The 26,980-nt window shown below is 42.9% G+C and overlaps 1 protein-coding gene and 1 long non-coding RNA gene across 6 annotated transcripts in view; both read right to left on the reverse strand.

Moving 5' to 3' along the window:
• Positions 1 to 274: 274 nt before the first annotated feature.
• pparaa (peroxisome proliferator-activated receptor alpha a) lies at positions 275 to 11,429 on the reverse strand. 4 transcript variants are annotated; one of them, XM_069519446.1, is made up of 9 exons: positions 11,216 to 11,429; positions 10,622 to 10,753; positions 7,815 to 8,046; positions 6,889 to 7,034; positions 3,193 to 3,331; positions 2,417 to 2,616; positions 2,057 to 2,323; positions 1,737 to 1,980; positions 275 to 1,655 (listed from the first exon to the last, which is right to left on the reverse strand). In XM_069519446.1, the coding sequence occupies exons 3-9, from the start codon at positions 7,996 to 7,998 to the stop codon at positions 1,411 to 1,413; spliced, it is 1,425 nt and encodes a 474-aa protein (XP_069375547.1). In that variant the 5' UTR covers positions 7,999 to 8,046; positions 10,622 to 10,753; positions 11,216 to 11,429; the 3' UTR covers positions 275 to 1,410. The 4 variants fall into 4 exon arrangements, with proteins under 4 accessions (XP_069375547.1, XP_069375544.1, XP_069375546.1 ...); XM_069519443.1 differs by lacking the exon at positions 10,622 to 10,753 and having other exon boundaries at positions 2,057 to 2,326; positions 11,216 to 11,414; XM_069519445.1 differs by lacking the exon at positions 10,622 to 10,753 and having other exon boundaries at positions 11,216 to 11,409.
• A 3,091-nt stretch (positions 11,430 to 14,520) lies between these two features.
• Positions 14,521 to 26,980, reverse strand: part of LOC138406737 (uncharacterized) — a 31,762-nt gene continuing 19,302 nt past the window's right edge. For both annotated transcript variants that reach the window (XR_011240081.1, XR_011240080.1), the window contains 2 exons: positions 22,455 to 22,582; positions 14,521 to 16,080 (listed from right to left, as the gene is read on the reverse strand). This is a non-coding gene — a long non-coding RNA (uncharacterized lncRNA). The remainder of the gene's footprint in view (positions 16,081 to 22,454; positions 22,583 to 26,980) is intronic.

Genomic DNA, 26,980 nt, shown 5'->3' on the forward strand with positions numbered 1-26,980 from the left:
ATCAACATAATCAGTTCCACTTGCACTTTCCATTTTATAACTGATGATAATAATATTATTATAAAAAAAGTATATTTACTAATTAATTGAACAACCAGGGTCATAAAAATATATTTGCTTTGTCATGCAAGTAAATAAATAAGTGTAATATTAAAAATCAGTTAAATATAGTAGTTTATTCTGGGCTACCACAAGGACATAGTTCATTTAATGAACTGCAAAAAAAAATTCTTATTCAACCCTCGACTGTACATGATTAAAAAATATTAACAGATTCATTATGACAAGAAACAAAGTTTAATGTTTCAGTGTGGCATCAGGAGGTGATGTTTCAGTTCAGAAAACAAGGCAACTGGCTCTTTTATTGAGGTCTCTAAGTACATACATCCCTTTGACTGCGGTCACCACAGTCCTGCCATATTTACAAAATAAATTCCAAACCAGCCCAACAGACTATTGTGTTTATGGTCAAAATATGAAATACAGGCCAAAACAGTTTTTTTTTCTTTATGGAAAAACAGTGACCTAGAGGCTGAGAATATTTTGCTCACGGCAATGCTGATCTGAAAAATAGGTTAAAAGTGAGTTATCATGTTGTGCTGGTTTTAGCAGCAGAATTAAATAAATACATCAACCATAAAAAACAATACATTTCAAATGATGGTTGATTTTCATAGTATGTGAGAACATTTCTTGGTCCAATATTAAATAGTTAGAGAAAAGATCCAAACCATGATTTTCAAGGACTCTATTGTGTACAAGTTCCAGATAGTTTAGGGAAATTTGGCTGATACCAATAATATCAATAAGGCACTAGATGATGATAAAAGAACACGATGGACACATATGGCCTTTAAATGAACAAATCACCCTAATAATCCCAAATATTACGATTTACAATTTTAGCTGCTTCTGCACTACTAACACTGGCTGTAAAACATTCACCTGAATGTTTAAAGGCACATTTAGTATTTAGAATCAGTGCATGCATGACCGTGGCAGTCTCTTTACTACATGTGCATATTTTTTTATCCTGCCCATTTAGCATTTCCTCTGTACTCGTGTCTGTTGGGTAAAAACAAACACAGCAAATGGTTTCTTTTAGTTCAAATTAACATATCTCACCACATCTATGGTTTCTGAGTTCAGAGAGAACGTTCCCCACTGTGTCCCCTTTCACAGCAGCGCTCAGGTCTCCTACAGGAGCCGCTGTTCCCCCTGAAAAGAATTTATCTCTAGTTTTGTTTCTTAGAGTCACACGGTCACAGCAGTGCACGTCCATGGAAGCTGCACAATAAGTTACTTACAGTACATTGATATGCATGATAATATTGGTTTAGGTTCACTGTATCTACACCAAGTTAATCAACATTTTAATACACGTCCCTGTTTCTTGACTGTGTGCTAACTTCAGTACATGTCCCGGTATATCTCCTGCAGGAGCGGGTGCAGTGCAGCGTCCTCAGTCGTCTTGATTTCCTGCACCAGCTGAGCGTGTTCAGTGACCAGCTCCCGCAGGTCAGCCAGTTTCTGCAGAAGTCTGGGGAAGAGGAAGGTGTTGTCAGGGTGGTTGGCCAGCAGGTGGAGCTGCAGCGCCTGGACAATGCTTTCCTGCAGCTGCTCCACCAGAGGTACATCCACCAGGCCTGGACGGTCTAAGAGAGACAAAGATGGTGAAGAAGGAGGTTTTAAGTCACTTCTTCTAAATGTTATCATCTGTCATCGGCGTTGGTTACCTCCGCAGCAGATGATGGCGGCCACGAAAAGGGCCAGGTCAATGTCGTCCAGCTCCAGAGAGTTGAAGCGTGTGGCGAACTGGAACTTGGGCTCCATCATGTCGCTAAAAGGGCGGCGGAGGCTTTTGAGGAACTCACGTGTGATGAAGCCGCCGCCACGGGCAACCAGGAGGCCATCTTTGTTCATGCAGGAGGCCAGGAGGGTGAAGAGTGCTTCGTAAACGCCGTACTTCAATAGGGTCACCTAAATACAGGAGGAAGAAAGAAAGAGATCAAGATACACAGTAAGATTTGTGACAAGTACAGTTCCTGAAACACACCTGATCGTTCAGATCAAGGCTCTGGAAACCCGGCACGGCCTTCGCGAACTCCGTCAACTCAGTCACCGTCTCCACTGACGTGCTCTGGCAGCAGTAGAAGAGCCTCGCTTCGGCCTCCCTCTGCTGGAGCTCCCCACACGCTACGTCCGAAGCCACATCCCGAGACTGAAGGCCGCACTCGGGCTCAGCGTGGTCACCGCTTACCATGTGGGCCGCTAACGTCCTCTCGGCCAGCTGGAACGTCTCCATGTCGTGGATGATGAACGGCTGCTGGGAGAGAAAGAGGAGAGGATGCTGGGAGCTGACATGGAGACCGGAATTAAAAAAAGTATCCTGAAACTTTTGTTTTTGTTTTTTTACTGGTTTGCTGGTTTTTCCGGTGAGTATGAGCTTTGCCTTCGCCTTGCTCATATTGAAGTTCTTCATGTAGGCGTCATGGATCTGCCTGACCAGAATCTTGTGGTCTGCCAGCATGGGGCTTTCCACTTCCTTCTCCACCATATTGCTTTCCGCCTTAAGTTTCAGCTTCTCCGCCTGTGGCATCCGACCAAACCGAATGGCTGGCAGGTAGAAACATTTCCCCATTAGCGACAGATAGAGCAGTTTTCCTGTAGTACACACACGTATCAGACGTGTTCTCCCACTGCAGAAAACATGCAGACACAACCCCCCACTCCCACACACACACACAACAGATGTGGTGTGTTCTCGTTCCTCTCCTCTGACGGCAACATGTCGTCTCCCTCTCAGGTTACTGACACTGCTCTCTGTCTGCAGCGGGAGGCCATCGAGACGAACCCAGTGACCCTCTGGCGGGCGGCGCAGATGACAGCCCAGATGTGGAGCTGTGTACGGGCCTGTGTTTCCTCAATGTCAAGCTGGGTCCGGCGGGACATTGTTCTATAAAAACCCAGTGAATGTAAAGCACGTTGAACCGGAGCCAAATCACAGAAGGACGTGTCCTGCTGTGATTGTAAAGAACTCGGTGTGAGCAGAGCTTATACAACCGCGCTCCCAGTGCTTACTTGCAAATACTTTCTTTTCTGTAGAAGTGGTTCAACTGACTTTTTTTACTGCCTCACAAATGAATTGCAAGTTAAATCATTCAGTGAATGCGTGGAGCGTTCCAGTCTTACCGTTGTGGGACATTCCCACAGACAGGCACTTGTGGAACCTGCAGTACTGGCACTTGTTGCGGTTCTTCTTCAGGATTTTGCAGTTGCGTTCGCACTTGTCGTACTCCAGCTTCAACCTGATGGTCCTCCTGAAGAAACCCTGGCAGAGACAGAACAACACATACTTAAAGCTCTCGACCTGAGCTGCAATATTTATTTATTTTTAAAACACAAGGTCAAACGTGCAAAGAGAACCTCCTGGTACTTCAACCAAATGAAAACCAGTTCAACCTTAATGATGTTTTTATACTGAATACCAGCATCCAGGGAGTAAAAGGACTGATCCTTTATTAAATACATGAAAAACCTACATGCCACTCGATAAGCAAGAAAGAAGAAGCTGATATATCTTCACAAAGCATGGATACAAATTCAATTGTATAGGGAGCTGGAACCTCTTCTGCAAGTTACCTTCACTGAGGAGGATATTTTCACCCCTGTCTGTCTGGTTGAATTATTTGTGAGCAGGACAACACAAAAGCTTTCTTATAGAATAATTCACACATCTCGATAAAAAAAATCTTTGTGCATATGCAAATAGAAATCCAGATCTGGTGAATTTTTATGTGGTTTCATAACGGGAGTGTTGAGCCTTAGTGTGCACTCTTCCTGTGACCTTCCAGAGGATTATTACCATCGTGATGTGAATTTCTGTTGAATAAAGAGCAAAGCCAACCCTGGTCTGTCTGAGATTTAACTCGGTGGCTGGACTCACAGCACATCACGTATATGAGATGTGAAAATGAGCAAAGTGAGGAAGCAATTATCGTGAAAGTGAAGAAGTGAAGAAGTGAAAACACTGAGTGTAGCATTTTATGGCACGAAAATAGTATTTTGGTGGTGGCGAGCACTTCACAAGTGTGTCGTGCAAAGATTTGAAAGAAAACTGACTCACATGACAAGAGCGTTTACCTTTAAAGGTAAGAAATAAGAAGAAAAAATGGAATTTCTAATACGGTTCTTTGACGTGCACTCACACACACCTTTCTGCACCGCTGACATTTCAGTCAGGACATTCCTCAACCCTCACCGGGACAAAGGGACGTATGGATTTTCTGGCAGGAGCCACATAGTCACATGATACATCAGTCATCAGCTTACATTTGTTTTTGGCTCATGTCAAACACCAGTTACGGCACATTGTCATTAAGAGTTCGTATGTGTTACACATCACTTTTTGTGTTGTTTTTAATCTAAAGAAATTCCAGTAAAATCTGGGTGTAGTCTTAATGATAGCCTTCGGGCAGAACGGTTAGTGCTGTCTGACAAAAACACATTATAAAACCTCACAGCTGAACGAGGAGAAAACAAACAGATGTGAGTGCATGTATTGGCTTGTCTGTGTGAGGATGTACAGACGCAGTCAGAGGCCAGAGAGGTGAGTAACACGACTGAAGACGTGAGCAGGGGGATGCACTGTGTGACGGTTACTTTAGGAGAAGCATCTCTTACTGAAACTAAAAGAAGAGTTTTTTACGCACTTCTCTGTGACACATGTTCAAACCCTAGACTGTGCGTAAAGATGGACGACACGTCTCTGCTTCCTCCAACGAATCAGAAATGAAGCCAAAATATCCCTGATATGAACGCTGACATCTTGGCTCAACCAATGATGAGTCAGGCTCAGCTGTCCAATCACGACGTTTCATTCTGTTTTTAGAGCATGGAATAACAGAAACCAGTGTCCCATCCACTAATATGGAGGAGGAGGGATTAATGACCTATACTGTAGCTGACCTCAAGGTGGTGATTGAGACACATGAGCCATGTCTTGATTCAGCAGAAGACTCCTTCAGAGGACGCGGTCCACACGGCCAGTGAAGGAGGCGGACTTCATGGGCTGGGTAGATTGTGAAGGCTGAACCGAAGTGAGACGTCTGGTCTACAGAGGATTACTGTCCTGATTACATAGCAACAGATCCGGACACGACTTGAAGGTTTTAATGCCGTTGGTTTTTTAGATAGAGTGGCCCCAGAGAGAATCCACCTGTTGGAGCCTTCATTTCTCGGATATGGAAGGATGCATTCGTTTTTTGCCGCTCCAACGTGAAGCAAGCGGTCGCGGCCTCCGAAGGATTCAGCCCCAAAATTGAGACACAGCTTTCGCCTTCACTTTTGGGGAGCTGTCATGTCGTCCATCTCTACGAACAGTGGAAGTAACTGAGCAGGTACATTCACCTTTGTGACTTAACCACTGCTGCTCCGTCATCACCACCGCAGACTAGCACTCTCACACCACATTCCCGCTCCAGTGCACGCTCCTCTCTTTAAAGCGAGGTGTTAGAAGTGATACGCAGAGCCTGTCCAGCCTGGAAACCGTGAATTGTGACTCACCACCGATCACGAGCCAGATTTTTCCATGATGGCACAACATCCCCCCCCCGTCAGTGAATTGAGAGCTGTCAGAACATGTCTCTCGTATGCACGGCGTCCAACCGCTCATTGTCATCGTCATGTTCCTGATTTAGAATAGAATCAGTGTGGCACAATGACGTGTGCCAAGTCATGCAGCCGAGGATGAGCTTTATTTGTGGTGACTGATGAACACAGGGAGCCGCTCGGTGTGTGCAGAGCTCAGGAACACACAGATGCACATTGTAAAGCTGAGAGGTCATTCCATTAGACTTGGAATGAGGAATGAAAATTGTGAAACGTTCGCCTCCTGCCTGCGTCCATCTCTCTTGTCTCCTTGAGATTCCAGTGAAACCGAGGGCACAGTGCCGGTGGAGGTCATTACACAGAGAGGAGAAGACCAGGAGGAAATTTTACAGCAGGCAAGGTCATCAGTTTAGACGGCTAAACAAATACAGCAAACAAAGACTCAGGTTAGCAGCAACAGCCTGAGCTCACATGACCACACAAACAATGCAGCGTTGACCCCTAATAGTTTTAACACACACACACACACACACACACACACACACACACCATAATCCATGGAGACCTGGAGCACAGACGCTGCCCTCCCTGAGTCGTTTGTCATTTTAAACCTTGTTTTCTTTGTAGGAGGGATTTTAATTAACTTTTAATTAACCGACAATAGTACAGTATATATATATATATATATATATATATATATATATATGTAGAGTTTAATCCATTTAGGCCTGAAGGTAAAAACCTTTTATAAACATTTGCAAAACATGTCTTTTATCATTAAATCAAAAAAAGAGTCTTTGAGAAGGTAATTTAATATGAGCACACCGCTGCTCGCTCTCTCTCTCTCTCTCTGTGTGTGTGTATTATTATCACTCGGTCGGGCTCAGTGCCAACCAGGGCAGAGGTGACAAGTCAACCAATGCCTTCATGTCCACCACCTCACATGACCTGGCAGCGTGTCTCAGAATCTTTCCACTGGCCTCTGGGTCAGACGGCCCTGCTCTGTATGTGTGTCAGTGTGCAGGCGTGCATGTACTATGTGCATGTGAGCATGAGTGTGTCAGCTCGTTTAATGTTTTTCAACCCTGATACAGCTACACAGTAACATGTAGGATCGGTAGAACTAACGTTTGCCTTGTGATCATGAATTACGTTTATATTTATATCTTAATGTGACGTTTATGGCGTTTCTCACTTAGAAATGTACAGTATGTCCGTGCATGCATTCAATACATACTCCAGCTGGCTCTGGCCAAGCTTTAGCTCCACATCTCTCACCTTGCAGCCCTCACATGCGTGCACCCCGTAGTGGAAGCCTGAAGCTTTGTCCGAGCACACCCGGCACTCCAAGTTCAGGCCCTCCTCTGGGCCTGGTGCATGTCCGCAAACCCCAGACAACGGACTGGAGGCCGGGGTCAGGGTGTCTGCAGAAGAGAGCGCAGCAGACAAGAAACAACACAGTGATTCCACTCATTATTAATGGTGCAATTTACAAAGAAACTCCGACAGCAGACAAATACCTAGTTGGCAGACTGACAAATTTAAAAGGCACATATTCACCAGATGGGGAAATTCCAATTTTCAGGATCCTGGTGTGTTGCAACAGTGCAGGCACGTTAGTGCACAGCAATGACAATTTTGTAAGCAACGTTAAATTCTATGATTGGTCACATACAGGAAAACTTCAACAACGCCACAGTCGGAAACCTCCTAACAAGGTCCCATGCTGCTAACTTTATGCCAAAAGCTTAGTAATTTTAGAGGTCTGGTTAAAATGTGGAACTTCTAAATGTGTGTGTGATGTGCCAGGGATGGTGGGGGAGGTTTTGCACTTAAACTTTTACTACTACTACTACTTTGATATCGTGTGTTTCTTGGAGAGGAGGTTTCAATGTAGGGCCCCAGGTGCCTTTTGCCAGGGGCCCTCTAAATCCTTTGAAACTCTCATTGTCAGTCTCATGTCTGTACGATAAATATGAAGGTACAAGCAAAATTCAAATTGACTCCCTCAGATTACTGAAGACGTGTAGACACAGAGAGAAATGAATCCAATTGTGTCTAATCTCCTGTTGTCAGTGAATATAAATATATATCACACTGGAGCCAAAAGATCAGCAGGCCAATGTTGTAACGATCAACATAACCTGAAAATAAACCCTGTTCAGTACAGTTTTAAAGGTTCTGAGAATTCCTTCTTGACTCACCCAGTGCAGTGGAGCTCTCGGACCCTGAGCCGGTGCTCTGGTATTCTGGGATGTCAAATCCCAGCGCGCTGTCTCCCATCGACTGGGAGATGTCACAGAGGTCCTCCATCAGGTCTCCACACAGAGGACTGTCCAGGAGGGAATCCCCCAGCGGGGATGGGGGGCTGTAGAGGTCCCCTGCCATGGTGGAGGCCAAGTCAAACCTGGGAGGAAAAACCCCTCACTCACCCGACTGCAATGAGAGGAAACAATAATGAGACTTAAGATCCACCTCTGAGAACAACCATGACTAGTTTTCTGAATGACTGCAAACATCTTGGTTAGTCGTTCTTGATTTGAACAGAAACCCTTCAACCCTTTCCAATCAACATTTGCTCTTAAATTTTTCCAGACGTCAGTGAGTTCATGTCACTTGGCTTCGTGGTAAAATACATCTGTTTCTCTCCTTTCATGCGTGTTAAACCTGCGTTCTTCACATCTGAAAACCGCTTTTTGAAAATGAGCGCCAGGGCAGTTCATCTGAAATGTCAAACTTTAATTCTTTTAAGATATTTTCCGGTGCCTTTTTGCGTCAGGACAGGACAGTGCAAGCATGAAAACAGGGAGAGAGAACGGGGGACCTGCAAGCCTCAAACCTGTTATGCACCCAATGACCTCGTAGCATGAGCGCCCCACACATGGGAAGGCAGTTTCATTTATGAAGCGTGTTTCTTTCACAGAGGTAGATTCAAGGTGCTTAACAGGGATATTAAAAAAAGATATGGAGGCTTGACTTCTCATTAAATTTAACCTTAAACCAATTGTGTATCAGTTTGTCGGGGGGGTTCTATTTCTATAATATACCTTGGAAGCAATATCAATAATATCACTGGTTATATAACTGTGGGCCATACTGACACTGTTACCAACTGAGAGTATCCAACACTATATCTAACCTTATATTGTGACATTTAACTATATACCCTGGAGGATATTAACCATATTTCCCACTCTGATGTTCTGACAATCAACAGAGGAAAGACATCAGAGGCAAAAGCTGCAACTTATTAGTACATTACTGCAATATCTAATACTATATTTCTACAGATGCATGTGTAAGGAGAGCTCAGAGCTTCTTTATTCTCAACAACAAACTACACATTTTGCAGGAGCCGCCAGCTGCTCCCAGCAGGACGTTTGTTGAGCCATCGCACAACATCACAGCACCGCGTCCAGTGCTCATGTTCTAAAATGCTGTGTACAACTTCCAGTGATTCACTGTGACAGATGTTCCTCCTGTCGTTCCATAGATTTACTCTTGTAGATGCACTCAGGCTGTGAATCTTCTATGCACAGGTAACGATGCGTCAGCCAACAAAAAGAAACAGGGATCTGCTTTTCTAAAAGATTCTCAATTCTCTCCGTCCAATCCACCTAGAACATTATACTTTTGCTTTCATATTCCTGCAATACAATTTTATCTGTGTCATAAGAAAGTAATTTAAACGTCTGAGCAGGAATCAGAAGCATATCTCCGATCTAACACACAGAGAGGCCATCTCAGGGCTCAGGGGAGCTCAGTGTAAAATCTCAGTTTACACAGCTGCACACGAGCGTGGGAGAAGCTAACGTGAGGTTGTGCAACTTTAACTTTCTTAGACTCCTTCAGGCGTGATGTGGATGTTTTGAGCATAATGGTCGAGCAGGATAGTTAAGTTTAGTGTTATCTGTATCAGCCGGGACATGAACTCCGTCAACCCCTGCGATAGCGAGGACGCGATTGATCAGCTTGTTTATCTAGTCTTTGATTTTCAGAGGACAGGTCTTGACCGCACGCCAGAGCTGTGTAAAGGGGAAATCCGTGAGCCTGTGTAAATGCATGTACGCCTGCAGCTGTAGGAAACCATACACAACCCATACGTGTCTTCTCTCTCGTCTTCTTTACTGAGGGTGTTTTAAGGTGAAATCACAGGCTAGATTGAGAGACTGCTGCTGCTATCACACGAACATCTGCCCTGTGACGAACTGATGCCCCAGGAGCCTGCACACATTTCCACATCAAAGAGTAGATTGAGTAAATCTCTGGCTCCCTGTACACACACAGCAACCAGCATTTCATCTACAGGATATTTCGAGAAGGCAGCACTGTAAACCTCATATGGCATCATTTATCTACATGTACTGAATTTTCCACTGGGGCTGAAGTCTATCCAAAATATGTACGATCCGGATCCAGCTTCCACCGTATAGATGAGGAATGTGTTGTGTCCTGAAGTGCACCCTGGCCCTGGCACGTTCATTGGGTTTTTTTGGACAGAGAATTGAATTTGCAACTACATTTTACATCATTTCTCAAGAAGAATATATATTTAAAAAGAAAATTTTAGATGTCTAAAAAGTTACAAATCCCTGCTTTTTGGCATTTTAAGTTATAGTTACAGTTTTAAATCAAAAAGCAAGAGATTAATCAAATAAATAAAAGAATTTAAAGATTAATCAATAATCAGCCAAGACTGGATAAAGCCTGAGCCTCTCTCATGCATGTTATTTAGCTTGTTGGGTCTTTGTTGATGTTTTCAACAGGGCTCTTCCTCTTCCACAGATGACCCCCAGGCCCAGCCCATGTTTCCATCTCACCTCAAAGGACATTGTGTTTGAAATCCCAGAGGAACTATAATCCCAGACAGAGGGCTCTATCTTTAGGTTTTGAAGGAGAAGAGGAAACACTGGAGAGACGTCAGCTGCTCACAATGTTTACAGGCGACAGCGAGGAGGACGACGCCATCGGTGCAAAACAATGTAGAGGTCTTGTCAAGTCAGATAGATACCTGAGCAGGTGTCTTCAAGGACTTCAAGGAGGCAGAGTCGGTGGTTAAGAATAGAGAATTGATCTGTCGCCCATTTGTCCTTTGCTGAATCAGGATCAGCTGCTGTGACCCCTCCAAGAACTTTTCACCTCCCTGCAACAATATCATCCATGAGAGGAACTAACCCAGCGTCCACACAGATCAAAACAAGTGGTCTGACATTAGGTCCTCTTCTGCTGCTGCTGCTGCTGCTGCTGCACAGAGATGCAAACATGCTGCAGACTCAGAGTGGAGCAGAAAAATGTTGCTTGGATCACAATGACGCCTTTCTCGACACAGTGTGGGTGTGTGAGGTTTTACAAAACCACAAGTCAGGAAACTCAAAGTGGGGTCTGACTGAGAAACAGCCAGATATTCAACTGGCTGCAGAGATCAGCACATGTGACACTGTGTTGTGTGAACTTGAAAGCTCACTTGAGTCATGCATGTCAGTGGTGATCACATTCAAAGTTACTGAAATTCCTTAAAACAACATGCGGCCATGTGGAAATGCTCCTGAACTTTATAATCACAGTTACATAACTGCAGAGTTTAGTGACAAAAGTTACGAGTTACCTCAGAGACACGAATCCGAAGCATTTCCAGAAGCGAAGAAGAGCTGGATGTGTGTGTTGCTCCTGAGACACACACAGTAACACACACAGACACACACACAGACACAGACACACACAGTCCGGATCGTCTGCGCTACAACCTTGATTCCTCGCCTCCCTCCTCCGCGGTGTCAAACCAGCGTTTATCCTCAGCAGGAAATAACGTAGCGACTGCTTGCGTCATGACGCACACACCTCCTGACACACCTATGGTTCTGACCAATGACAACGCGGGGATTTGAACGCAGCTCGCCTCAGTCAGGACACGTCACGGGTTGGTCAGTGGATTCGTGACGTAATCTCACAGATGTTTATTAATAATTCAGCAGATTTTTTTCCTGAAATGTTCTCAATGGAGCCACTGTCACCTCCGTCTCTTACTATGGGAACATTATGAAAATGCTGAAATAAACAATATTGCCAAACAATAGGCTTAACCAGGGGCGTTCCAAGGGATTTGGGGGGGGGGGGGGGCCTGGGCAACCAAACAGTCCCCCCACCCCACCCTGCCAAGAAACAAAAACACATCAGTCTTCAAATGATTATTTTAGTATCCTAATTATAAACAAAGTGCATACATAGAAACAATAGTAGAGTAGTACATAATCTAACATTATATAATAATATTGCACTCACAGGACATATTTTTCTGAAAGTTCATTCAGCCATTTTGACTTTTTATTCTTTATACACCAACAGACACAAAAGTACCAACTTTAAGTACGTGCATAAAACTGAAACAATTTTATTCTGTAAAAAAAACACTTGACTCCACTTGTGGTCTTCCACTGCCTCGCTGTTGTTACTCAGAGAAGCTCCGTCCCCCTCAGTCTGAGCCTGGAACAGATAGGGGGCCCCTCAGAGTGCAAGCAGGGTCAAAAGGGCAAAAAACATCTGAGATATACTGAGGAGTCAGAGCCTGTAATGCCCTGTGAGTAATTAAGAGGCTAAACTGGGGTGATAAGTTCAAATCTGTTTACTCTGGTTAAGATCTTGGCTTCAGAGTTCTGTGCTGTTTGTGACTAGTTTTACCATTTAGGCATTTAAAAAGGTTGTCATAGAAACCAAGGTGTGATGAGATAGAAGCCACATTTTACTGGTAGATTCTGTATCGTTAAAGCTGAAGCTAAACATTATTTCAATCACTAATTCTTAGTTGATGTTTATACAAGTTTTGTAATTTACTGGTCGAAATTGGTTTCTGTCAAACAAGATGCCAGTCCCACCGGGCCCACCATGTGGTGCACAAAGAACCTGCAAAGTGTGGATAAAACACACACATCAAAATGACTCTTGACTAATGAGGGAGAGGGGTTAACCTTGGGCTGATGGGATGGCTGGGTTAATACCATGCTCTTCTTACCGTGGTGTGCGGCACGCATTAGTCAAACCCTCGAAGCAAAGGCAAGTGTTGTCTCTTCTGTTGTCTTGAGCTATTATTAAAGGAATAAGCCATTATTTGGTGGCAATGATAAACCCGTTGACATTTAAAGCTCTGCACGACATAAACTACCTACAGTAAATACTATCCTACATAAGGCCACAACACTGACACACGTTTTCATGGGCTTTCTCCGTTCTTTATTTGAAGCCACAGTAAGAACACTTACATGACTTTGTGCAGAGCATAGACAACTCACTGGTGTAGCATGTGAATATCAACAGGGTAGTGTCCTAAACCAAACGCGGTTGTTGTGCAGAAGTGATGACTCCAACATGTGACCGCAATTCTCACCCATCAAGATATCAAACTGCTGCTCTAGTCGTTTGAGCAAAAAAAAAAAAATTGTGTCGTTTCACGCAACACGGAGATGACGCCGCCATTGGCACAGACATGTGTCCTCCTTCCTCAGCTGCCATTTTCATGAGTTAGAAAAGGCACTGGTCATCCCTCCCCTTCTGCTGCATAGCCAAGATGGCGTCCAGCATTTCACACTCAATGTTTTGAAGGATTCTTAGGTGCACTGTTCGGGTACTTAAAGCCGTATATACTGGTAATACTAGTGTGAATACACTAGTGTACTCAGACGAGCAAGGTGAGTATGGAAGTCACAAAGAGATTTTTTTCTCTCCACCCTCATGCGGCAGCACCTTCAGGGTTTTTCGTAAACACTTTTCATTCATTTATTTCAATATCCCTCCACCCACAACACTAAAACCCCCTCAGAGACAGTTTCACCTCTGGCTTTGTTGCCCTGCAGAGCACCAAGGAGAAGAAGACTGATGGTGACCTGCAGTCTCATGTTTTCAAATATGTGAATACTGATGCAGAAAACTTCGACCCTGCTGCTGTGTCCATTAGTATGTTCATCGTTGAGCCAGCCGTTAGACTACTAACACATTTCAGTTCTTAAAGTGGCAGCTTCCGTCACCAGCCACAGTTGAAAATGAAAGATTTCTTTGATTGATTGTTCCACATTTAGAAGAAACACATCCCTCAGCTAAAGCAAAATCATTTTTCTGACTACTGCAAACTGTATTTCAACTGTCTTTCAGTCCTCAATGTTCCAATGTATCCCTCCTCTCTGCAGATGGTGACCAGCACAGATCTTCTCTGTGCAGGCTGCTGTAAAATAGATCTAAAACTGTCCAAGTAAAACACCCATCAACTCAACATGTATTATCTGGCGCCATCTGCTGTGTATGGACACAATTTATCAGTGTGTCTCTGGTCTAAGATGAGGGACTTTCCTAGAGATGATTTTTTACAGTTAACTTCCACAGTACAGCAGAATGAAGTACTTCTGAAAGTGCTCAGTGTTTTTTGTGTGCAGACAAGTGGTAATTAAAGATTTCTTTGCTCTTGATCTCATGTTGCATCTCTGTTTCCTCAATTCTGTTTTCTGCAGCTTGGTTAACAAGCAGCTACCAGCTTTGGTGAAGGGATCAAACAGTGTCTTCTCTCTGAAGTGTGGTTTGAAAATTACACCGAGTATGACAATAAAACAGCATGGCTCCTTTATTTTCTTGTTTACTTTGAATTTCTCACTTTAAAATCGTTTTCTAGTTTTCTTTTGTTTTGCTCTGGGACATTAGAAACATCTTACAAGGAAAAAAATCACAAATAATTGTCTCTGTTTTAAAGTACAAAGACACATGATGCACACACATGAATACACGTTCCTGAGCCACTGAGGCTTTTAAGATTGTTTCAACATATAGTGAGCTCCTTTAAAAGGGAAGACAGAGTTGGGCAACATTTGAAAGAAAATACTTGAAGAGTTTACTGTCTGTACTTCTAAATAGGAAAAGATCAGACCCCAGTCATTGTTGTTTTTATTTCTTATCCAGTCTTTATTGATGAATCTTTTTTTAAACATTTAGAATATTAAAAATATTCCACACATTTTGTATCAGTAACAAACCTGTAGTGCACATCTTGATTCCGCACCACTCACCTATTTAATGAAACCTTTGGGTTCTTTGTTGAGCTTTGTAAACGAGAGTCATGAGATGTTTGTTCCATAGCAGAAAGGTAACGTGATGTATTGCTGCCCTCCAGGGAAGGCAGTAGGTTGTATAGTTAGCTCCTGATGGGGTAAAATCACAACCCTGAAACCACACAACCTACTACCTCACCCTGTACGAACACCATAAGTCATCCAGGTGAGTAAAGGAAGGTCGGGAAGTGGAGGGGTTGCACAGAAGTCCCTTGATATACCATTAAAACAAGTTTTTGATGATAACATTAAGGCTTAACAGGCTACACAAAAAAACAGTAAGCACATATAAGCTATTGATATTGTTAATACATTTGCAATTTCAATAAGGAAAAATAAAGCACATATACACTTTAGTAACAGAAAAAACCAGAAGGATCTTTAAAAAGGTCCTAAAAAAGGCATAGATTTTAGAAAAAGATACCAGTAAACATCAGGGCATTGAAGTGGAAAACTTAATCATCGTCAATGGAAGGAAAAAATATTTTAAGATGATTTTCTCTAATTTATCAGCTTCTTCTCGACATTACCTTCTTAATAAAGGAAATCAACAAGGGATATATTGGATGTTGATCAAATATAGATATTAATGTCTAAAGTCTATTTACTGTCAGTAAGAGTCCAGTTAAAAGGGGAAAAACAAACACTTGCAGCGAGGTCGTATTTTCTTTGGTGACAATGACAAACATGATGCCAGCACAGTCGCTTCAGGAAAGACAGTAAGTTGTATAGTCATCTGACAACTTGGGAATGACCCTAAAACTATACAACCTACTACCTCACCCCAAAGGACAGTTTATCTTCTGCAGCCGTGTCACTGTCGATGGTCGACCTGGGAGGAACAGAAGCTCAACGCCACAAATGGCCTTCAGGAAACACAGGAGAGAAAACTACAGATGAAGTGCAAAGTATATCTCTATAAATGGGTTATTATATGTGATATGTGTACAATTAAAATAAACTGTCATGTAGCAGAACAACACTGACGACTTCTGTTTCCTGACACATCGACAATCAAGGCAATGAGATGAAGCCAAAAAGTCAGAAAAAGTCAGTGAACCTTTGAATTGAGATGATTTTGTCTCACAGGGTCTAAAATTATTTGCTAATATATTATTACTGCACTATACATACTTAATGTTGACATTTTATTCATAAAGCAACTGAATACATTTAAAACAGAAGTATTAATTTCTATATAAATATATTTAAAATCATAGACACCTAATTCCATTTTTAGATACTGAGATATTATCCATTCATGTCTTAATAGGTGCAAATCAAAGAGTGCTGTAAAAATACTTCCTGCATCACTCCTGTTTGTCACCTCGTCTCTGCGGCAGTGGCCTCTGGTCCGACAGTTTGCCTCCTCTCGTGTTTCCTGGTCCTGATGGAGACAAAAGAGAGGAGAGTGAGCTGGTGTCAAAGGGTCAGACTTTCACCTCTTGTTTTACACATGAGCATCGTGTAACAGCAGTGCTCTGCTGTGCATGTGAACCTACAACGTGTAGCTAGGTGGTTGCATGCACGTGAACACAGTGAAAGTGTCTTCTGTCTGTATTATTTATGAGAATCCTGTTGGCAAATCTGTTGTTCCCTGGCAGCTAAGTTGACACCTATTAGGTAAATAAACTCACGAGGAGTTGACTGAGGGAAAAGAAAGACTATTTAATTTAAATCAATCCTCTGACGCTGTTCATCTGCAGCTTCTACGTGTACGGAAATCTTGGTGCAAATGAGGAAAAATTCATTTGTGTGTGTGTGTTTGGTGGAAAGGTTACGAGACAGGTTGAGGTCGTTTGAGGGAGTTTCCTGAGTGAGACAGGAGAGGCAGCTGCTCTGCTGCGGTTTCCCCTGGAGCTGAAGGGAGCGACACGAGGGGGTCTGAGGTGGGGTCCAAATTATAAAAGTGAGTCACCATCTAAACTCCTCAAATGTGGCGTTTTTTTTACTGCAGGTCGGTTATCCCATAAATGCCACACAAATCTCAATACGTACTACTTAATGTCCGAGGCTGGGAGGTGCGCGGCATCTGGCTGCTTCCCTCGTGCTGCCAGGTATCAGGTTTATACAGGAGGACACCTTTCACTAAAAGGGTCACTTTCTAATTGGGATAAAACATGTTGTGATTTACCTTAAGTTGTTTCTAGCTTTGGTTTAGTGTAACCAGGCTCTACCTCCAACACAGCACAGTGGAGTTGAATGGAAAGTGGTGTAGGATTATATTTTCAGTTTAAGATTATTGTAGCCAAATTAATTCACAATAATATTATCACAAGATCTATATAAAGATTGTCAGTCAGTTTTATGCTAACTTTGTGTATTGTGCATTTTCTCTAAATTCTCGCATATGAATTGCGCTCAGATAATTCCAAACTGCAACAATAATGTGGTTGTGCATTAAGACGATTTAGGTCAAACAATTACAGTTATTCACATTCCCTTAAGGATTATAGAGATGCTATATTGATTTACACAATATGATGATATGAGGAGAAAGAGAGACTGGGAGGGGACAGAGTCAAACCCAAGGCCACCACCTGCATTTGATTATTATTAACATGCTATAAAATTAGTTCTTGTTTCACAATGATGATTATTATCAATAGCGGGATACCGTGATAGCTCACAGCACTGAAAAATTCAAATTCAAGAATAAGTTCACACAAATTACACACTTCACTGTGAATTGCTTTGACTTGAACTACTATCGACCCTGACCAACTAATTTTGTGAATCATACAAAGCAAAAAGGTAATAAGAGAATGTCTCTGGAAGGAAATGGTATAGTACACTTTTTAAAAAAGTTTTAATTGGTCCATTGTATTAGATAAGAGACCGAGGCAGATATCTGAAACCATCGGGATATTAAACTAAACTATATGCAGAAGTAAGTGAGACAATAGGTTTTTGTAATTTTTGTGCATTGACCGTTTAACCATTCCTTTGAAGCAAATGTTTAAACAATATAAAAGTGTTACAGTCATACTTTTGATTGCTGACATGCATTTAAACACAAGTAGGGTATTGAATTAGTTCTATGTGCTTATAGCAGTAACTCTTAAAATTATTATTTCATCATTATGTATGTATTATTGTGGACATATTACTCAAACAAACACCTGCATTCACTCTATAACAAACACTTAGATTTTGAATTAACGAAAGGTGGAATACCCTGAGGAACACCCTGTGGCCATATGCTCTTGAACAACTTTCAAAAATAATATTTTCACACACACTGTTTCGGATACACGGCGAAGAATTGGAATAAAAGTGAAAAACTAAATCAAAAGCAATTGATTCTTTTCACAGTTTGATGTTTTATCTTTGTCACTGTAACCTTTATAAAATATCACACTCGCTCGTGTCACTGACAAAACTTGGGACCCTTAATTACACGTGGGACGGTTTCGGCGTCGGCTGATCCACAAATATTCTAGACATTGGGATGCCCTATAAGGACATTTTATTATTGTGAACCCAAATCGAAACAAGTGTAGAAACAGAGGGGTTGAGGACCACCCTCAACCTGTGAAGGCGTCCTGTCACCATTCAGCCTGCAGTTGACCATAACCACCAACAGGTGTCATATCTCCCCAAGTGCACAAGGAGAGCGTGTGAAGAGCCAAGGGCTCCCGTGACAATAAGGCCTTTGTGCAGTTCCGGGTGCCAGCCGGTGTGCCCTCGTGTCCTGTTTCCCTCTAATCTTCATTTGACCTTTAGGGTGAAGCCTTTTCTTTCACCTTTTTCCCAACCAATTTCCTTAGAGGAGATTATCTTTGAGCTGCGGCAGACACTCACTGATTCAGAAGACATGACACACACAACATACTTTAATGGGACATGTCACTCGCTGCCACAGTCGCTGCTGCATGCTGGAACTACGTGAGCCGGATTGTGTTCAATTAACTGAACGGAAAACTATTTAAATTGTGTTGTGTGTCAGCAGGTCACCGACTGAAGAAGTGGTTCAAATGCCCTTTAGGAGACTGAGCAGGAGAGATTTTTCAGCAGTGTGGTTCATCAAGTGTAAGGTAAATATATACTTAGATCAAATTAAAAATAGATACAAAAATAATAATCTAAAACAAATTTTTAATAAACTTGGTACTTAGGTTTGACCAGAAAAAAATTGAAATTCCCAAATAATGAGAGAGCCTGCAAATAAAAGAGAAAAACACACACACACACACACACTAAGGTGTAGACCTCAGGTCATAAACCTGCCAAGCAGCTCCATGAGTGTATCATTAAGGCTGATGTAACATATGTTAGAGTGATCATTGCTGAATTTAGACTGGAGAACTGTATTAACATTCACTGGCCTCTGTTAAAGAAGCTGAGATTCATCTCAGAAAATAAACATGTGGTTCTGAAAATGACCAGTGGAAATTACAATCCTGTGTGTTATTAGAATTAAAAGAATCAGCTGTGGATTTTTAGCTTCAACAGATATTTAAATTTTCTGCAATTGGCAATTTTCTTTTGAATTTTAGTTTCTAAAATAACAGAGATAATAAAGGACGGAAGACTTTAAAATACCATAATATATAAAGAAGTAGTTTAAAACATAAGCACTTATTAAATACATCTTCAGATTGAATTAATTCAAAAAATTTTGTAGTTGTTTTTGTAAAAAATTATTTAAACTTATTTTGCATTGTTACATATTATGAAAATAAATACTACAGGTGTCTCACTCTCTTACCCTCCCCCCCTCTCTCTCTTGCACACACAAACACGAACACACGCACACAGTCAAAGCTGTAATTTCGGAAAAAAGTATTGTCTCCTATCATAAAGTGCAAATATTTTTTTTTAAATAAAATAATAATATATTACATTTATAATGTATATATTATAATTCATATTGTAAAGTATTTTTGTGGATACATTTTTTTCTATGTCAAAAAATGCAATAATTAGTAGTAGTAAGTATTGTGATACAAAATAAATATTAAATATATCCTTCTTTAAAATGATCTCACACACACACACACACACACACACACACACACACACACACACACACCAAAGGACTTTGTATTGCTGGACCTTTAGAAAATGAAGTTAGATTTTCCCACAAACTTTTGTTTCTTCTTCATTTAAATCCTCCTTACAAAACCTTATGACTGCCCCCCCACCCACAATCCCACCCACGCACCCACACACAAGGTCTGACTGATATGTAGCTTTAACTAAGACACACGCTAATATGTCTCATACCTCATTTCCTATCTGGTTTACTGACAAATGTCAGATTTGGGGAAATTAAAAGTAGTTCTTTTATGCCAAATTTGAAAAAGTGCGAACAATAAAGATTACTCTGTGTAGCTGCAATAAATAATAATCAATACTGTGTGTCTGCATGTGCTTCTATACCTTTTCACAGTGTGTGTGTCCCTGAATTACACTGAGATGCACCTGTATGTGTTTGAGTAAGACTGCGTGGCCATCTGTAGTGCATGTATTGTGAGTGTGAGAGTGTGTGTTTGTGTGTCCGTGTGTGAACGCTCAGAGGAGGAGGCTGTGCCCTGCACTCCTTGGAGAGGCGTGGGAACCCCATTCATCTTAGGAGCCAGGGTCCATTGTGGGGTACATAGCATCGAATGTGTCTGGGTGTTTGCCTGAGTATGCGTGTGCGTGCTTGTGGGTGCAAGTGTCTGGTTCAAAATGTGGTGTGATGGTCTTTAAGTTCACACACATCCTCTAAGAATTTGTTTAGAAATCAGACACAGTCGATCATTTTCTCCTCTTAAAAAAAAAAGAAGAAATCCATGTAAGACTCCTCTGTGATCTATTATTCACAACATAAAGGTCAAAGCTTTTCGAAACACAGGAAATCAATGTGTATTGTATAAAGTCTCACAACAAACTGCATGTTGCTGCAGTTTTTGTGAGAAAATATGTTATCTTTTAATTCAGAGATCAAACCAGGTTTGTTTTTCTGGTGTCGTTGTGATAAATATTTTTTCTCCGACAAAAAATATTTTGAGCAAACATACTCGATGACTTTCATTGTTATTCACGACTCGAACAGGCCCAACAAATTCGACAATGTAAATATGCAGAGGACACTTTCGGAGGAAAAATATTGTCTTTGTTAACGTAACAATCAGCGTTACAGAGTTTACATAAAGGCAGGCTGATTTTGAAGAGCAGCACAACCCACCCGAGATATTACCATTTATTTCTGTAGCGTGTGTTTAACTTAAAATAAGAAGAAAAGAAATCGTATATAAAGTGAAGAAAAATGATTTGTTTTTAATGCTGCACCTGGTGATCTGATTGGTGTTCAGCACTGCTGTGTTCCTTTACCAAATGCAGTGTTAATTCATAATTTCACCTGGCTTGAGTGTCTGAGAACAGTTTTTTTGGAAACGCCAAAAACAAAAAGCAACGTCGGGGTCTCCTAACGGGACGACAGCAATGGGAGAATCAGCGCCATTTCCTGAGGTGTGAGAGTGGTGGATGAATTGGCCTGTAGGACGTAGGTGGGATGAGCGCAGCTATCTGTGATGACTCACGCTGCCTCCACTCCTACCTTTTGGTCATGGTTGACTCTGATGTGCTGAGGTGTTGAACATGAAGCCATATTGAGAGGCAATGTGGGGAGAAAGGTAAGATTTTCAATTAGCGCTCCCTGGAAAAACTGATTAATAGGCGATAATTAAAAGATGCCCTGCTGGATGGCATTGATGAGGGGTGTGGCATGTGGAGTTTTTTAATTATGTAGAAAATATGAAATAATAGAGTCGGAATTAGAGCTGAATTAGTCCTTCTTCAGGGAGGAAGATGTTATAATGGATGCTAATGTTAATGAATATACAAGTTTTTGAAATTCACAAAGTTATTCTGGTTGAAATACACAACCCTAATGTTGTGTCGGTTTTAAATTTAAGTCTTCAAACTGTACGATCAAACTAAAGAGAAATGTCCACAGTTAAACCCATTGAATAATTTTTCTTGTTTACACACGTTGAGTAAAATTTAAGAAATTAAAACAAATCGTTAAGTAAAGTTTATTAATCGATATGTCTAAAAGGCCTGGTCGAGCCATATTAAAGCTACGTGTGGCCACGTGTCACCATTGACCTCTTTTCCAATGTTTAACCCTCTATTACGAATCCTAGACCTCGCACACATTCACCGAGTTTAGATTTTCATTAGAATACTCAACATGAGAATTGCAGTTTATAATTTTTTGATAGATGACAAGTGGAGAAATGGAGAGAGAGACAGATAGAAAAAGAGAAAAGAAGGAGAGGGTGAGAGAGGGAGCATTGTGGTGAAGCTCGGCCTTGTGTAGCAGGCCTTGTCTGGCCCTCAGCCCAACATTACAGCACTGGTTCCTCTCTACTCCCTCCTCAACCGTCTCACACAATAGGCCGACCTGCAGTGCAAAACTGCAGGTAGGGACGCACCAGAGGAGAGATTAGCTCGGTTTTGTCCGAAATTCAAAGCCCATGCAAAGTTCCCCCCTTGGTTCACCAACATGTAGTTAAGCCTGCTCTCTCTGGATTGTCGTGTAGCCCTGAAGGTAAAAATGCACAGACACAAACGTTAAAACACACGAACGCGGAGATCGGGTCAAACGAAGCCACTCTCTGCCATTAGTTTCGTCTCTTTGTGTTTCATCGTTCTGTCAGAAGAATACCTCTGCATGTGTCTGTGCTTCACATGCATAAGTATAAATGCAGACACACACACGCACACACACACACTTACCTCCAAACCCACACATAGTCTTTGACTTACCCACTGAGTCTTTGAGGCAGCTGGCACACACCACAGCCATCAGCTATCCGGGGTAAAGTGCCGAAATCCCTGCCGCTCATTGTGCTGGGTCTTCCTGTAGCTGCACACAGTATGTCCACATATCCTCTCTGTAGAGAAGGGCAGAGAAGGAGCTTGGATTCAGTCACACAGCTCTGCACTCCCTGCAAGGAGTAGGCGGGCACGCCAACGAGAGACCCATTCAGAGTCCCAGCAAGTGCCAGCCTCCCTCTGTGCCTCAACGCCTTGTCTATTTGTCTGTCTGCCCATCTGTCTGCCCCTCTGTCTGGGTTTTTACCCTGTCAATCTGGCCACCTCACCCCATACCCCATCTCTAAGCTGCCGCAACCTGCCTAACCTCAGCTAACTGCTCTGTAATATTTACAAACTGGCTCCCTCGCTCTCCCCTGTCTGCCACCTCCTAGTCCTAGACTGTCAGGGCCCGCCACAATGCGAAGGCCATGTGGGTTTCCCACGGAGTCGCGTGTTCCTCCCGTCTGGCAGTTAACAAGTCTTTGAATGAGGAATGTTAGCAAACACAGCCGCTGAATGTCGGGTGAATGCTAAGCCAGGCAGCCAGTCAGATCGCAGCACTGGCCCAGGCATATGAATAATGCAGGAAGAGTCGACAGGGAGGAGAGGAGGCAAAGGCTCCGCCTCCCACCGCCTCTTCCCAACTCCACCCACCCCTCCCTTCTTTTCCCCGCTCGAAACTCAAATGCCTTCACGGGAGCAAGACAGCAGGGGGGGGGAGAGGATTCAAGATCTCTGCCACTACTCAGTCATGCAATAAAATAAAAAAAAGTCCTGCAAGAGAAGAGTTACACATGCACACATGTAATTATTACAAATCAGTTCTTAAAACATGCCACTGTCTTGCAATCAATGTGAACTATCTCACTCTTTTTTGGCTTTTTGTGTCTTTTGTTTGAAATTGGCACCTGTCCCAGAAAAAGCCCTGTTGCCGCTCCGCCCTCCTGCTCCCCTTTCACTGGAGACTGCCCACGAGAGAGGGAGAGAGAGAGAAAAAAAGAGAGAGAGAGTGTCAGGAAGAGAGGGTGGGGCAGAAAACCCAAAAGAGGGAGAGGTTTGGAGATGAAAAGGGTGAAGAAGGTAGAGGGCATAGGAGATAAGAGAACACGAGAAATACACGAGAAATCATCGGTTTCCATCAAGACAGACGTACAGGTAACATGAAATCAAGCAGCTGCTCAAACAACACACTTAAAAACAAGCTGCTGTCTTCGTCCTCCGCTTCAGGCAGGATTCATGAGGAAAAGGAAGCATGGCGAGCAATCAAGAAACGTGTTCAAAAAACCTCTGCATCACGGTCGAGCACGAGCCAAAAAAACCCCCCCAAAAAAACGGATTCTGCCCAATCCAGTTTAACTCTACCTTGAACAACCCAGAGGAAGTCAGAACTGACCAAATTTAGGTGACCAATGTCTGCGAAGTGACGCAAATATGGGTCCGCGGAAAACGTCTTTGAAAATGGCGCAGCGATGTTGAAGCTGAGGAAAAGCAAAGCCACTTGTTGCATGATATTGAGGAGCGGATCGTGCAGACAGAAGTGAGAGCAGGCAGAGGGTTAAAATTCTGGGACTGGGAGTAGTAAAAAATCCCTCCCTCTTTTGGCACAGACTAGCTAAAGGGGAGGGCCCGCCTGTAGAAATAGCAGCAGAGCGTTTTTCCCCTCTTTTTTTCAGAGCAGCAGCGTCCTAGTCTACCCTCTCGCATGTGGCCGGGACCCAGGGAGAGAGGAGGAGGAGAGCGATGGATAGAAAAAGAAGCAAGAGCAGAGAGGGGAGGGGGCGAGAGAGGGAGGGAAGAAGATCTGTGAGTGGAGGAGAAGGGGCTCAGCTGATGATGAAACACCGACGTGTGGGAGTGTGTGCGCACTACGCGGTTTCATCACTGGGACCAGCACGACGTGCGTGTGCATGAGGTTGGGTTGGGGTGCGGGGGGGGGGTTCACACTTCTGAGGAGGAGAAGTATACCCTCATGAATGATTAAAGGATTCTGGGAAAACTTGCAATAGCTAACTTTGAGATTCATGTGAAACATAAACGACTCATGTTTTTATATTTCAGAGCTGCAACAGCTGGGAGTTCTATATCAGACATTTGTCTTTGACCTACATGTCCTTTGTCACAAAACTCAGAGAGCAAAGAGATGCTTGAGCAGAAATCTTCAAGAGGCCCGAACAATAATGTCTGGCATGATCACGTCTTGATAACGGCTTCTTCCTCTTGACCACAAACATGTTACTAAGTTGAAAAGCTATGTTGACTGGGTTGGTGCGCGGTTAAAGCCAGATACGCACCTGGGTGCGACTGCTCTGCCATGATTGCAACAGTGGACTGTGCTGCGAAATCCTGCAATCTTTACCGCAGTGCGCCCGCCATGTGCCGTTACTAGGCCACCCTTGCCTTGCTGCGAATTGCAGCAACCGCAACGGTTCTGCGTGCGAATGAGGAGAGGAGAAATGTCGGGGCAGAACCGAATGATAAAATGGACTCTGCTGATGACTCCGCTCATGTCCTGCACCCTCCTTCCCTCTTTGCCTCCCCTTCTGTGTCCAGCCTATTCTGTCTCCCACCCTTTCTTGTCCTTTCAGTAGCACGGTTATAGTCTACAGTAATAAACAGCCCCGCTCTGAACAGCTAGTGTTAATTTAAGCCTGCATGAGGAGAATCTTTTTTATGTTTTTGTGCCAGATACCACCCCTGCTGTCTCTCTTTATCCTTCTCTCCCTCTCTCTGTCTCATGCACACCTACCAACCTCTGCATCAGCGTGCTGAAGGTTATTCTAACCCATGCGGTTTCCGCCCAACTTTTGTCCCCAAAAGGAACCTCTATGTGGCTAAAATGCTGTAATGCCCCCTGGTTGTTTGCAACCGATTCCCTCATGGCAAGAAAAAAAAACAACTTCCTCTCATTCCACTCCCCTCCAGTCTTCTTTCCCAAAAGAAACCCAGAACTCAGCAGCACAAGCAAATTTTTTCCCCTCCTCTCTCCTCAAAAGTAGCAGCTGCACAAAAGAGAGGGGAAAAAGGGAAAACTGTCCAAAAACACAACAGATCTCACATCATGGAGCGAAGCTAGCTAGTCTTGATTTCATTCTGTCTTCATTGCTTACACACGTCTGAAGGGGAAATCAGCACAGTGAAACAAGCAAAAGGTGGGAAAAGCTCTTTGTGTGCACTTAGATATTTTCTCATATGTGTTTTTTACTGTGGACAAGAAAGAAAAGAGCGAGCACGAGGGACTGAAACGCAACTAATATGGCCGCTTGTTTAGTTGCAGTCTCTCCTACCTCCTTACTCTTGGATGCTGAAATAAAAAGGCGTTACGCTGCTGTGTGTGTGTGTGAGTGTGTATGTGTGTTTCAACCTCTGAGGACAGACTCAGAGAGAGAGAGAGTACACTTGTCTTGCCTAACTCTCCTTAGCTTTCCAGTCTCAAATAAATACTAAGGTTATCCTTGCTCTGTGTTCTGCTGCACCATTCGCACATCAAAAAAGCACACGGCACATCAACAATGAAACCTTCAGCCACGAAAAATGTGAGACAGGAACCAGGTGACTAGAGGGGTTCGACAAGAGCATATTATTAAGACATAAATGAATTTGTCTCCCTTGATGATGAAAAAAAACAGGATCGAGCACCACTTGTTTATCAGATTGAACCCTATGACGTCACATCTCGCCACGTTTTTCAACCAATTGCAATCACCGCAAGCACAAAACGCCACGACAGCTGTGTGCCTAACAATCTAACAATACTGTAAACAAATGCATGTTTCATTTGCAGTGTGAAGAGTCCTTCAGCTTTCCTCGTCTATCGAAGACACTGTTTCTGCTAGTCAGTTGTTTACCATCTAACATGTGGCAGGAATTCAAAAAACTTGGCAGGGCCTGTTGCACCGTACGTCGTGGAGAGTTCACTTGAGGATACGGCTCTGGTTTTGGCTCAGCTGCCAACTTCTGACACTGCAGCCCTCTGCACAGCCTCACCCCTGCAGGAGCGGCCCGCGCAATGCTGCCATTGATGAAACTCCAATATTAACAACCTCATTTATGACACCTCGACCATAACCTTTTCATCAACCTGCTTCACCTTTGCATTCAAACCCCTCTGTATCAGGCACTACTTTTATTGTTGGTGTTTTAAGACATATAGCATTGTTGATAATGGACATGAATGCAAGTCGCATTTTAAAAATCTGCATATATCAGCTAACACACAGTAAAGAAGAGATGCTGCGGCAAAGCAATTCGGTACCACACAGTCTTTTCAAATATCATAAATAAAAAACATGGAAATGAGGGGCACTAAATACAAATCGCTGTCAAATAGGCCTATTACAGTAAATGTGTCAGTAATGCACAACTCATGTTGCACTGTGATAGCGAGGCAAAGTGAGTTACAGTGGACTCATGAACTGAAACAATGGAGTTGTTGACTCAGTGGCCTTATCAGACCTCCTGCACCTTCACATCCTTAT

Source organism: Paralichthys olivaceus, chromosome 23 (genome assembly GCF_024713975.1).
Source record: "Paralichthys olivaceus isolate ysfri-2021 chromosome 23, ASM2471397v2, whole genome shotgun sequence".
Classification (NCBI taxonomy): domain Eukaryota; kingdom Metazoa; phylum Chordata; class Actinopteri; order Pleuronectiformes; family Paralichthyidae; genus Paralichthys; species Paralichthys olivaceus.

Excerpts from the sequence above, each read along its gene's own strand:
- pparaa (XM_069519443.1), bottom strand. The coding sequence starts at position 7,998 with ATGGCAGGGGACCTCTACAGCCCCCCATCCCCGCTGGGGGATTCCCTC. Across the intron at positions 3,332-6,888 it reads ACGCATGTGAGGGCTGCAAG|GGTTTCTTCAGGAGGACCAT; the intron begins GTGAGAGATGTG and ends TGTCTCTGCCAG. Across the intron at positions 1,981-2,056 it reads GCCTTGATCTGAACGATCAG|GTGACCCTATTGAAGTACGG; the intron begins GTGTGTTTCAGG and ends TCCTGTATTTAG.